We start from the raw sequence: 13,829 nt of genomic DNA on the forward strand, positions 1-13,829 counted from the left end.
GGCGTTCTGCAAGCTCGAGGGCACCGGCTGACCGGGGGTAAGCGACTGGAATGTGCTGTGACTGTTCCCACACAGTCCGGTTGTCGGGGGGGCGAGGCAGACTGGAGAGGCGGAGGGGACTGGCTGAGACGCTGGAGTGATCCGGGAGCGTACGTGTGTCGGTGCCTCGACACACCAGTGTGGGGAGTCGGCCACAGTCAACCCTCCGTCCCAGCCGGGAGCCGCTGCAGACAGCAGGGCACCGTGGTACCTTGGGACGGAGCCAGGGACATGCTGGGCACAGCCCCACTTGCTGCCTAGCCCCAGGAATTCTCCCGGCGGTGCAGAAATTCCCACCCGTACAATTGAGGGGCAGCAGCTGGGTGGGTTTTCCAGCAAGGTCCTGAGCGTCTCATCAGCCTCCAGCCCAGCCTGACACAGCAGCAATTGGCCCCCAGGAATTCGCAACCCTTCACTCTGCTGCGCGGGTCCCCAAAGCAGCACAGCTCCTTAAGGCTGCAGGTGATGGACAAAGGCCCAGGGAAGGGGGGATTCTCTGCCTCCTGAGGGCTTGGAAGCCAGAGCCCAGCCTGGCCCCCAGCAGGATCAGGCTGCCGGGACAGGAAGCCATGTCTCTGCTCTGGAGAACCTGGGATGCGTTTACGTTTCAGGAGCCTGGCCGCTGCCCCAGTCTCAGGGTTCCGGCACACTCCCGGGGTCGGGGGGCAGCACCCATGTGAGTGCGGACACCTGCCGCCAGGCCGCTCTGGATGCAGCATGCGCCCTTCAGCCCCTCCCCTCAAACGTTTCTGGTCAGTCTCAGGCTGCGGGTAGGCCGTCCTTGGGGAGCAGCCGGCGAAGGGGCGCACAGATCCCACACTGCAACGAGCCCCCTGCCTCAGCCTCCTCACACACCAGGGCAGCTGGGCTAGGACACAGGTCCTTGGGTCTGGAACCACTGGGGCATCCTGGCTCGGGAAACCCTGCACTGGGCTGCCCCATGGCTGTTCCGCTGGCCATCTCCCTCCCTGCCGAAGAAACGATGCCCCGACTGCTTGTCTGCTTCGTGATTTCAGCTCCTCTTGGCTGCCGGTCACGTCTGTTCTGTTTCCACTGCTCCCCCCGCCCCCACCCTCGGCTCAGCTGGCTTTCCTGGGGCGGCTGCTGCTATTGGACCAGCCTTTGTGAGGGCTACGGCCTGAAACTCACATTCCTGCCCTTTGTGTCTGTCTGGGGTGCCAGTGCCCGAGGCCCTGCCAGCAGTGCTGCACCCGCACAGCCTGCCTCTTCGCCAGTCATCCCAGCTTGTGAACTTGAATGCACAGAGCCCCCCGCCCCCTCCCCAGGTTGCCTTCAGCCCAAGTCCCTGGGCTCAGGCCAGGGGACTGGGTGGCACGCGATGGCCTGTGCGGAGGGGCTACCGGGCCCTGCCGCTCCGCGAGTGGGCGCTAGACTGAGCGGCCGTGTCTGCTGATTCGCAGCGATTCATCAGCCCAACACAGACCCTATTGCCAGCTCGAGCCAGCCTGTGACTCAAGGCAGCAGACAGACGGCCGCCCGGCACTGCCCTCGGCCGACAGCTCCAGGTTTGTCCAGGCCCCAGGGCAAGGGAGAGTCGAATGCAGTGACTCAGAGGGCACAGCCCCCCTCCTTCCATGCTGCGCGCTGGCATCACAACTGCCAGGGAGGGGAGAGCGCCCCCCCTGGCCCCCACCCTGGATGTCGCCCATCCAGGCACTGGCCCAGCCTTGCTGGTGAGAGCTGAGAAGGCAACCTGTCTGTTTAGACGGCCCCATGGCGAGCAGCTGTCTGTGGAATGGTGCAGCCTCTGCCCCGCCCGTCCCTGGGGGGGTGAACGCAGCCCTGGCAGAGCTTGCACAACACGGGGGTGGGGACGTGGCGCCTCCCAGCCCAGGGTGCAGGATCTATCCCTCCAGGCAGTGTCACTATTCCCCACGTGGGTCACATAGCGCCTGAGCCTGGGTTTGCTAAAAGGGGCCTGTTCCACCAGGCGCCCCCAGGTCCTGGCAGAGCTAAGCTCAGGCTCGGGAGCCCGGCCTGGTGGATCCTGACATCTGCTGCCCAACTGCTCTGGGAGGTTTGTTAAGCTCTTTGCTCCTAAGAGTCTGTGGCAGTGAGTTCCACAGGTTAATGATGCCTCACTCTGTGCTGTAGGGTTAGCAACACGGCCCTGGTGAAACCAGCCACCACCCAGAGAGCTGTCTCACTAGGGCCTGCCTCTCAGGCTTCCAGCTCCCCAGCCCTGCCCCACTGCCACTGCTGTTCTTCATATGCGGCGGGGCATGGGTCACAGCCAGGATCAGGCCCTGCTGTGCAGGGGGTTGCACAAACCTAGAGGGCCAGTCCCTGCCCCAGAGAGCTCCCATCTCACCAGAAGGAAGGGAGAGGTGGCTGGGCCGGGGCTCAGCTGCTGCAGCATGGGGGTCCTCTCTGCGCAGCTGGGAGAGGCCCCTCTGGGCTCGTGTGCACAGCCCGAGGGGAGAGGAAGGGCAGGGAGCCGAGAGCTGCCACAGAGCCGCTGAGGGGGTGGACAGGCCGGGGTCTCTCCCCAAAGCCAGATGAAAGGAGCAGAGGGGACACAGTGAGAGTCAGCACATATGTGAAGGGGGGTGGAAGCAGGAATTGTGGGTGTGCTGACTTGATGCACGTCCGACGTGCAAATGTGGGATGCATGCAAAGCACTTTGTGTGCGTGTGCAAGGATGTTACACGTGGGTATGTCTGAGCACATGGCTGTGTGCACACGCAGGTGCGTTTCTGTGCCGGTGCTGGCACCGCAGGGAGGAGTGCGACAGGCACCCCTACAGAGCAGCTCCAGCATTGGGGGGGGGGGACACGGGGTGTGCAACTTTGGGCAGAGCCAACCCAGGAGCCTCTGGGCCCATTCCAGGCACAAGAGTGCAGGGGATGGTCCCCAACAAACACACACGTGTGTCCACACATGCACGGGCATGGCAGTCACAAGGGCACACGCTAGTGTGCAGACCCTGTGTGCACTCATGGGCACCTGCCAGGGACGTAAGGTCTCACACTGATGGGCGCACACAGATGGGGGTGCGCACACACATGGGCAAACACAGACGGAGGCACAGGCACAGATGGGGGCACACAGACAGAGGCGTACACACAAATGGGGCACACAGAGACAGGCACACACAGATGGGGGCACACAGACAGGAGCGCATACAGAGACAGGCACACAAACGGGCACACACAAACGGGAGGCACACAAACGGGAGGCACACAGATGGGGCACACAGAGACGGGCACACACAGATGGGGGCACATAGACAGGCACACACAGATGGGGGCACACAGACAGGAGCGTGTACAGAGACAGGCACACACAAACGGGAGGCACACAGAGACGGGCACACACAGATGGGGGCACACAGAGACAGGCGCACATAGATGGGGGCACACAGACAGAGGCGTACACACAAATGGGGCACACAGAGACGGGCACACACAGATGGGGGCACATAGACAGGCACACACAGATGGGGGCACACAGACAGGAGCGTGTACAGAGACAGGCACACACAAACGGGAGGCACACAGAGACGGGCACACACAGATGGGGGCACACAGAGACAGGCGCACATAGATGGGGGCACACAGACAGAGGCGTACACACAAATGGGGCACACAGAGACAGGCACACACAGATGGGGGCACACAGACAGGAGCGCATACAGAGACAGGCACACAAACGGGCACACACAAACGGGAGGCACACAAACGGGAGGCACACAGATGGGGCACACAGAGACGGGCACACACAGATGGGGGCACACAGACAGGCACACACAGATGGGGGCACACAGACAGGAGCGTGTACAGAGACAGGCACACACAAACGGGAGGCACACAGAGACGGGCACACACAGATGGGGGCACACAGAGACAGGCGCACATAGATGGGGGCACACAGACAGAGGCGTACACACAAATGGGGCACACAGAGACAGGCACACACAGATGGGGGCACACAGAGACAGGCGCACATAGATGGGGGCACACAGACAGAGGCGTACACACAAATGGGGCACACAGAGACAGGCACACACAGATGGGGGCACACAGACAGGAGCGCGTACAGAGACAGGCACACACAAACGGGAGGCACACAGAGACGGGCACACACAGATGGGGGCACACAGACAGGAGCACGTACAGAGACAGGCACACAAACGGGCACACACAGATGGGGGCACACAGAGACAGGCACACACAGATGGGGGCACACAGACAGGCACACACAGATGGGGGCACACAGACAGGCACACACAGATGGGGGCACACAGAGACGGGGGCACACAGATGGGGGCACACACAGATGGGGGCACACAGAGACGGGCACACAGAGACAGGCACACACAAACGGGAGGCACACAGAGACGGGCACACAGAGACGGGGGCACACAGAGACGGGGGCACACAGATGGGGGCACACACAGATGGGGGCACACACAGATGGGGGCACACAGAGACGGGCACACACAAACGGGAGGCACACAGACAGGCACACACAGATGGGGGCACACAGAGACAGGCACACACAGATGGGGGCACACAGACAGGCACACACAGATGGGGGCACACAGAGACGGGCACACACAGATGGGGGCACACAGAGACGGGCACACACAGATGGGGGCACACAGAGACAGGCACACACAGATGGGGGCACACAGACAGGCACACACAGATGGGGGCACACAGAGACGGGCACACAGAGACAGGCACACACAAACGGGAGGCACACAGACAGGCACACACAGATGGGGGCACACAGAGACGGGCACACACAGATGGGGGCACACAGAGACAGGCACACACAGATGGGGGCACACAGAGACGGGCACACACAGATGGGGGCACACAGAGACGGGCACACACAATGACATGCTCCCACCCAGCCCTGCCCTGCTGCCAGGCTCCATGTGCCTCTCACACTGTCCCTTTGTCCCTCTCCAGGCCTGGCAGTGCCACGAGGCTCCTGCCAGCTCTCGGCCTCAGTGCCCCCCGCCCAGCTCTGCACTGGCAGGAGCCTCGGCCGCCCAGTGGGTTCTGGTGCAGAGTCACCCCCCCAGGGATTCAGCCCAGCAGGTCTCCGCGCCAGGGGAGGCCCTGGGTGGTTCTTCCTGGTCCTAAATAGCCGGTTCGGTTCGGACTGCAGCGCCGCCCGGGCCCGGTTCGGTTCGGGCTGCAGCGCCGCTCAGCCCCGCCAGGTGCCGCCCAGGCCCGGTTCGGTTCGGGCTGCAGCGCCGCTCAGCCCCGCCAGGTGCCGCCCAGGCCCGGTTCGGTTCGGGCTGCAGCGCCGCTCAGCCCCGCCAGGTGCCGCCCAGGCCCGGTTCGGTTCGGGCTGCAGCGCCGCTCAGCCCCGCCAGGTGCCGCCCGGGGCCGGGGGCGGAGTCTGACTCGAAGTTTGGAGCCGAGAGGGGAACTTCCCTTGGGACCCGGGATCGGGATCGGGATCGGGACGGGTCCGGCCGGGGCGGTGAATCCGAACCGGACCGGCCGGGGGAGCAGGCTCCCGCCCAGCCGCTGCGGGGTGCAGCCCGGAGCTCAGGGCTCTGCCCGCCCCAGACCTTGGGCCGAGGATGTTCTGCCGGAACCAGCGGAGCAGGGTGACCGTGGCGCGGGGCTCGGCCCTGGAGATGGAGATCCGGAGGGGCCGCTTCAGGCTCAGCCTCCTCGAGGACACCCCCCAGGTAGGACCCGGCCCCTCCCGCCCAGCCCGATCCCTCGCTGCCTCCGCCCTCACCTGCGCCCGCGCCGCGGCCCGGGACTCGCTGGGGGTGGGCAGCGGGGACCGGCGCGGATCCCCAAGGGCGCGCGGTGCAGCCACCTCTAGGGTGGAGCTGGCAGAGGCGAGCCCGGGGAAACCGCGCTGCGGGCGGCGGGACAACTCGACCCCTGGGGCAGCGCTGCGGCTTGGGGGTCGGCCCTGCCAATGGAGAGCGCTCCCAGCCCTGCCCCACAGCGCCCTCTAGCGCTGCAGCATGGGGGGCTGTGCCCCCTTCAGAGCCCCCAGCCCTGCCCCACAGCCCCCCCTTTAGTGCTGCAGCATGGGGGGCTGTGCCCCCTACAGAGCCCCCAGCCCTGCCCCACAGCCCCCCCTTTAGCGCTGCAGCATGGGGGGCTGTGCCCCCTACAGAGCCCCCAGCCCTGCCCCACAGCCCCCCCTTTTAGCGCTGCAGCATGGGGGGCTGTGCCCCCTACAGAGCCCCCAGCCCTGCCCCACAGCCCCCCCTTTTAGCGCTGCAGCATGGGGGGCCATGCCCCCTACAGAGCCCCCAGCCCTGCCCCACAGCCCCCCCTTTTAGCGCTGCAGCATGGGGGGCTGTGCCCCCTACAGAGCCCCCAGCCCTGCCCCACAGCCCCCCCTTTTAGCGCTGCAGCATGGGGGGCCGTGCCCCCTACAGAGCCCCCAGCCCTGCCCCACAGCCCCCCCTTTTAGCGCTGCAGCATGGGGGGCTGTGCCCCCTACAGAGCCCCCAGCCCTGCCCCACAGCCCCCCCTTTTAGCGCTGCAGCATGGGGGGCCGTGCCCCCTACAGAGCCCCCAGCCCTGCCCCACAGCCCCCCCTTTTAGCGCTGCAGCATGGGGGGCTGTGCCCCCTACAGAGCCCCCAGCCCTGCCCCACAGCCCCCCCTTTTAGCGCTGCAGCATGGGGGGCCGTGCCCCCTACAGAGCCCCCAGCCCTGCCCCACAGCCCCCCCTTTTAGCGCTGCAGCATGGGGGGCCGTGCCCCCTACAGAGCCCCCAGCCCTGCCCCACAGCCCCCCCTTTAGTGCTGCAGCATGGGGGGCTGTGCCCCCTACAGAGCCCCCAGCCCTGCCCCACAGCCCCCCCTTTAGCGCTGCAGCATGGGGGGCCGTGCCCCCTACAGAGCCCCCAGCCCTGCCCCACAGCCCCCCCTTTAGTGCTGCAGCATGGGGGGCTGTGCCCCCTACAGAGCCCCCAGCCCTGCCCCACAGCCCCCCCTTTAGCGCTGCAGCATGGGGGTCTGCCCTGCCCGTGGAGAGGCTCCGGCCCCTGGGGATTTCCAGGCCCCTCAACATTTTGGCATCTGAGGCGGGGAGCTCAAATGCCCCCTGGCTTGGGCCAGCACTTTGCAAGGTCTCGATTCTGCCTCCTTCCTGGTCCACTCCCCTCGGGGCTGCTCAGCCACCTGCACAGGCCCGGCAGACAGTGTTCTACACCCTGGGCCTAGTGCCCCCGTCGGGCACCTGGGGCGGCCTCAGTGGGCCCATGGTAAGGCCGGCCCTGGACTGCCAGGAGCTCGTCAGGCCTTGGCCATAGGGCCTGAGCACTGGTGTCCCCACAGGCTTCCAGGCCACTGACTTGCTCTGAGAGGGAACAAGGCAGCTGGGCTGGGGGTGCCCGCTGGGGAGGGGCTGGGGGTGCCCGCTGGGGAGGGGCTGGGTGCCTGCTGGGAGCCGGGTTGGGGGTGACCATTGGCAGCCAGGCTGGGGGTGCCCGCTGGGAAGGGGCTGGCAGTGCCCCTACCCCGACCCCCTGCCCCGCTGGCAGTGCCCCCACCCCGACCCCCTGCCCCCCTGGCAGTGCCCCCACCCCGACCCCCTGCCCCCCTGGCAGTGCCCCCACCCCGACCCCCTGCCCCGCTGGCAGTGCCCCTACCCCGACCCCTGCCCCGCTGGCAGGGCCCCCACCCCGACCCCCTACCCCGCTGGCAGTGCCCCCACCCCGACCCCCTGCCCCGCTGGCAGTGCCCCCACCCCGACCCCCTGCCCCGCTGGCAGTGCCCCCACCCCGACCCCCTGCCCCGCTGGCAGTGCCCCTACCCCGACCCCTGCCCCGCTGGCAGGGCCCCCACCCCGACCCCCTACCCCGCTGGCAGTGCCCCCACCCCGACCCCCTGCCCCGCTGGCAGTGCCCCCACCCCGACCCCCTGCCCCGCTGGCAGTGCCCCTACCCCGACCCCTGCCCCGCTGGCAGGGCCCCCACCCCGACCCCCTACCCCGCTGGCAGTGCCCCCACCCCGACCCCCTGCCCCGCTGGCAGTGCCCCTACCCCGACCCCCTGCCCCGCTGGCAGGGCCCCCACCCCGACCCCCTGCCCCGCTGGCAGGGCCCCCACCCCGACCCCCTGCCCCGCTGGCAGTGCCCCTACCCCGACCCCCTGCCCCGCTGGCAGTGCCCCTACCCCGACCCCTGCCCCGCTGGCAGTGCCCCCACCCCGACCCCCTGCCCCGCTGGCAGGGCCCCCACCCCGACCCCCTACCCCGCTGGCAGTGCCCCTACCCCGACCCCCTGCCCCGCTGGCAGTGCCCCTACCCCGACCCCCTGCCCCGCTGGCAGTGCCCCTACCCCGACCCCCTGCCCCCCTGGCAGTGCCCCTACCCCGACCCCCTGCCCCGCTGGCAGTGCCCCTACCCCGACCCCCTGCCCCGCTGGCAGTGCCCCTACCCCGACCCCCTGCCCCGCTGGCAGGGCCCCCACCCCGACCCCCTGCCCCGCTGGCAGGGCCCCCACCCCGACCCCCTGCCCCGCTGGCAGGGCCCCCACCCCGACCCCCTACCCCGCTGGCAGTGCCCCTACCCCGACCCCCTGCCCCGCTGGCAGTGCCCCTACCCCGACCCCCTGCCCCGCTGGCAGTGCCCCTACCCCGACCCCCTGCCCCGCTGGCAGTGCCCCTACCCCGACCCCCTGCCCCGCTGGCAGTGCCCCTACCCCGACCCCCTGCCCCGCTGGCAGTGCCCCTACCCCGACCCCCTGCCCCGCTGGCAGTGCCCCTACCCCGACCCCCTGCCCCGCTGGCAGGGCCCCCACCCCGACCCCCTACCCCGCTGGCAGTGCCCCCACCCCGACCCCCTGCCCCGCTGGCAGTGCCCCTACCCCGACCCCCTGCCCCGCTGGCAGTGCCCCTACCCCGACCCCCTGCCCCGCTGGCAGTGCCCCTACCCCGACCCCCTGCCCCCCTGGCAGTGCCCCTACCCCGACCCCCTGCCCCGCTGGCAGTGCCCCTACCCCGACCCCCTGCCCCGCTGGCAGTGCCCCTACCCCGACCCCCTGCCCCGCTGGCAGTGCCCCTACCCCGACCCCCTGCCCCGCTGGCAGTGCCCCTACCCCGACCCCCTGCCCCGCTGGCAGTGCCCCCACCCCGACCCCCTGCCCCGCTGGCAGTGCCCCTACCTCGACCCCCTGCCCCGCTGGCAGTGCCCCTACCCCGACCCCCTGCCCCGCTGGCAGTGCCCCTACCCCGACCCCCTGCCCCCCTGGCAGTGCCCCTACCCCGACCCCCTGCCCCGCTGGCAGGGCCCCTACCCCGACCCCCTGCCCCGCTGGCAGGGCCCCTACCCCGACCCCCTGCCCCGCTGGCAGGGCCCCTACCCCGACCCCCTGCCCCGCTGGCAGGGCCCCTACCCCGACCCCCTGCCCCGCTGGCAGGGCCCCCACCCCGACCCCCTGCCCCGCTGGCAGGGCCCCCACCCCGACCCCCTGCCCCGCTGGCAGTGCCCCTACCCCGACCCCCTGCCCCGCTGGCAGTGCCCCTACCCCGACCCCCTGCCCCGCTGGCAGTGCCCCTACCCCGACCCCCTGCCCCGCTGGCAGTGCCCCTACCCCGACCCCCTGCCCCGCTGGCAGTGCCCCCACCCCGACCCCCTGCCCCGCTGGCAGTGCCCCCACCTCGACCCTCTGCCCCGCTGGCAGTGCCCCCACCCCGACCCCCTGCCCCGCTGGCAGGGCCCCTACCCCGACCCCCTGCCCCGCTGGCAGGGCCCCTACCCCGACCCCCTGCCCCGCTGGCAGTGCCCCTACCCCGACCCCCTGCCCCCCTGGCAGTGCCCCCACCCCGACCCCCTGCCCCGCTGGCAGGGCCCCCACCCCGACCCCCTGCCCCGCTGGCAGGGCCCCCACCCCGACCCCCTGCCCCGCTGGCAGGGCCCCCACCCCGACCCCCTGCCCCGCTGGCAGGGCCCCCACCCCGACCCCCTGCCCCGCTGGCAGGGCCCCCACCCCGACCCCCTGCCCCGCTGGCAGGGCCCCTACCCCGACCCCCTGCCCCGCTGGCAGTGCCCCTACCCCGACCCCCTGCCCCGCTGGCAGGGCCCCTACCCCGACCCCCTGCCCCGCTGGCAGGGCCCCTACCCCGACCCCCTGCCCCGCTGGCAGGGCCCCCACCCCGACCCCCTGCCCCGCTGGCAGTGCCCCCACCCCGACCCCCTGCCCCGCTGGCAGTGCCCGCTGGCCGTCGCCCCGGCCGCAGCGAGCCGTGGGTCCTCTGCAGTGAAGTCCAGGGCTGGGGGCTGCCGGGTTACGGGCAGAAGCGGGTCAGCAGGGAGGAGCCGTCTGCCCCCCACTTCCCTTCCCGTCCCTGTTAGCAAGAGCGTGTGGCCCTGGGGCCCCGACCGGCTGCAGACGCCACTAGCTCCCAGCTGGGCCCCAGGCATCTCGTCTGCTGCCCCCGCCTCTGTGTTGCCAGGCTGGGGGGGGTGTCTGGGCCTGTGGGGGCTGGTGGCGGGGGTGCTCTGGGATGGGCGCAGGCCTGCTCTGCCCCGGGCTCTGAGTGCGGGAGCCGCCGGTCAGTCCATCTCCCGAGGGGCGCTGGCTGGATTCTTCCATCCGCCCAGCGCTGGGCACCCAGCAGCTCCGGCCGGCCGAATGACCCTGCTGGGCCGAGGACCGGCCCCATCCCTGGGGCTGGGGGCACACGGGGGGGCCGGGCTGCTGGGTCCCAGCTTCTCCCCTTCCTGCTGCAGGATCCCCAGGGAGTCTTGTGCCAGCCCCAGCCCCGGGCATGGAAAGGGTTAACGCCAGCCAGCTCCTCCTCCATCCCTGCCCCTGCCTGCTCCTCTCCCAGGGCAGCTTCCCGCCCAGGTGGAACAAAGGTGCTTTTCTCTCTGGAGCTGGGAATCCCCCTGCGCAGCCCAGGGCAAGGCTGGGACTGGCCGGCTCACACCTGGGCCCAGCGCCCCCTGCCGAGGGCCCTGCTACCCCCCCCCGGGCTGCTCCCACTGCCGGAGGGGGCCTAGCTCAGCAGGGGCCCACTGAACCGAACTGTAAACCCTGTGGATGGAAACTCCTTTGAGCCAGGGGGTGCTGCACCCCCCATTTCCAGCCCCCGAATGCTCCACAGCCCAGGGAACAGCCCAGCCCTTTGAGACAGGCTAAATGGCCACAGTCAATCAGACATGGTATTTTGGGGTGAGCACTAAATCAGGGCCCCTCATAGGAATGGCCATATTAAGTCAGACCAAAGGTCCTGTCAGCCAACAGTGGCCAGTGCCCGGTGCCCAGAGGGACTGGACAGCACAGGGGTCCCTCCCCTGTCCCCCATTCCCAGCCCCTGACAAACAGAGGCCAGGGACACCCTCCCTGCCCAGCCTGGCGAATCGCCGTTGATGGACCAAACCTCCATGCATTTATCTAGGGTTTTTTGAACCCTGTTGAAGTCCTGATCTTTACAGCATCCTCTGGCGAGGAGTTCCACAGGTTGACTGTGCGCTGTGTACTTCCCTTTGTTTTTTTTAAATCTGGCACCTCTTGTGTTATGGAAAGGAGTGAACGGCACTTCCTTATTCACTGTCTCCACGCCAGCCACGATTCTTTAGACCTCCATCATATCCCCCTTAGGCTCCCCTTTTCCAAGCTGAAAAGTCCCCGTCTTTCTCATCTCTCCTACGTGGAAGCTGTTCCACACCCTTAATCGTGTTGTTGCCCTTTTCCGCACCTTTTCCAATTCCAGCATCTCATTTCTGAGCCGGGGTGAGCACATCCGCACAGCACTCAGCATATGACCCTGCCGTGGGGCTGTGCGGAGGCAATAAGAGAGTCTCTGGCTTATTTGCTGTCCCTTTCTTCATGATTCCCAACAGTCTGTTCACTTTCTTGACAAGCGCTGCCCACGGAGGGGCTGTTTTCAGACCTCTCCACACTGGCTCCCAGGTCCCTCGTGTGGGATCGGCTAATGTAGGCCCGTCGTGTCAGACATGCAGCGGGGGTTGCTTTCTTATGCGCAGTGCTTTGCATTTCTCAACACAGATTTCACCTGCCACTTTGTTCTCCAGTCACGCAGGTTGGGGAGGTTCTTTGGTAGCTCTTGGCAGTCTGCTTGGGACTGGAGGATCTTGAGCAGTTTGGGATCATCTGCAAATTTTGCCACCTCACCGCTCACCTTTTCTTCCAGATCATTTATGAATGTTGTCTAGGACTGGTCCCAGCACCGATCCTGGGGGACCCCACTAGTTACCTCTCTCCAGTCTGAAATTGATCATGTTTACCTACCCTTTGTTTCCCGTCTTTTAACCCGTTACCAACCCACCCCTGACAGTCTCTTGCCATTTCTGCCAGACTGGGCATTGTCTCAATGCCCTTATTACATGTATCCTGCTTCAAAGAGACTTTAACAGCAGACTACAAAGGGAAGCCTCAGAACTGTCATTCAGGCTTAAATTTGACACTTTACGAATGGGCCTTAACAAAGATGCTAATTAGCTTCCCCAGTTATCACCCCTAATATCATTATCTCACAGACACTAACCTCCCCCCTCAACCTCCCTCTGTTCTAAAATCTGATTTGTCAATTTTATGTGTGTTCACTTTTTATGATTGTACCCTTTGGTATATAATGGTCATGCCAATTTTCTTCCACTATTTGATCTGAGGAAGTGGGTCTGGCCCACGAAAGCTCATCACCTAATAAACCATCTTGTTAGTCTTTACAGTGCTGCATGGTCCTGACTTTTGTTTCAGCAACCCAGGAAAGGACCTTCCCTCTTATCCCAGGACAACTTATCACAGAATCATAGGACTGGAAGGGACCTCGAGAGGTCATCGAGTCCAGCCCCCTGCCCTCAAGGCAGGACCAAGCTCCGTCTACACCATCCCTGACAGATGTCTATCTAACCTGTTCTTAAATATCTCCAGAGAGGGAGATTCCACCACCTCCCTTGGCAATTTATTCCAATATTTGACCACCCTGACAGTTAGGAATTTTTTCCTAATGTCCAATCTAAACCTCCCCTGCTGCACTTTAAGCCCATTACTCCTTGTCCTGTCCTCAGAAACCAAGAGGAACAAATTTTCTCCTTCCTCCTTGTGACACCCTTTTAGATATTTGAAAACCGCTATCATGTCCCCCCTTAATCTTCTTTTTTCCAAACTAAACAAGCCCAGTTCATGAAGCCTGGCTTCATAGGTCATGTTCTCTAGACCTTTAATCATTCTTGTCGCTCTTCTCTGTACCCTTTCCAATTTCTCCACATCTTTCTTGAAATGTGGCGCCCAGAACTGGACACAGTACTCCAGCTGAGGCCTAACTAGTGCAGAGTAGAGCGGCAGAATGACTTCACGAGTTTTGCTTACAACACACCTGTTGATACAACCTAGAATCATATTTGCTTTTTTTGCAACAGCATCACACTGTTGGCTCATATTCAACTTGTGGTCCACTATGACCCCTAGATCCCTTTCCGCCATGCTCCTTCCTAGACAGTCGCTTCCCATCTTGTATGTATGGAACTGATTGTTCCTTCCTAAGTGGAGCACTTTGCATTTCTCTTTATTAAACCTCATCCTGTTTACCTCTGACCATTTCTCTAACTTACTTTGCTTAAGAGCCTTTGGTGAGGGACCTTGTCAAAGGCTTTCTGGAAATCTAGGTACACTAAATCCACGGGATCCCCCTTGTCTACATGCTTGTTGATCCCCTCAAAGAAGTCCAGTAGATTAGTGTGGCACCCCAACGCGCCGTCACATCGCCATTTTAGCCATCGGGGCTTTTTTGTGCAAAACAGTTCTTCCCTGTCTGCACTGGCCCTCTTGCACAAGTATTCTTGCACAAGAGGGCTTTTTCCCG

The 13,829-nt window shown here is 65.7% G+C and overlaps 1 protein-coding gene across 5 annotated transcripts in view; it reads left to right on the forward strand.

Moving 5' to 3' along the window:
* The first annotated feature begins 5,402 nt into the window (after nt 1–5,402).
* RTKN (rhotekin) overlaps nt 5,403–13,829 on the forward strand; it is a 32,955-nt gene continuing 24,528 nt past the window's right edge. For 2 of the 5 annotated variants that reach the window (XM_075916706.2, XM_075916707.2), the window contains exon 1: nt 5,403–5,716. In XM_075916706.2, coding sequence (XP_075772821.2) covers nt 5,606–5,716 — 111 coding nt within the window. In that variant the 5' untranslated portion in view covers nt 5,403–5,605. The remainder of the gene's footprint in view (nt 5,717–13,829) is intronic. The other 3 variants (XM_075916701.2, XM_075916704.2, XM_075916702.2) reach the window with 2 other exon arrangements.

This window comes from Pelodiscus sinensis, chromosome 4, assembly GCF_052426305.1.
Source record: "Pelodiscus sinensis isolate ZL-2025 chromosome 4, ASM5242630v1, whole genome shotgun sequence".
In the NCBI taxonomy this organism is placed as follows: domain Eukaryota; kingdom Metazoa; phylum Chordata; order Testudines; family Trionychidae; genus Pelodiscus; species Pelodiscus sinensis.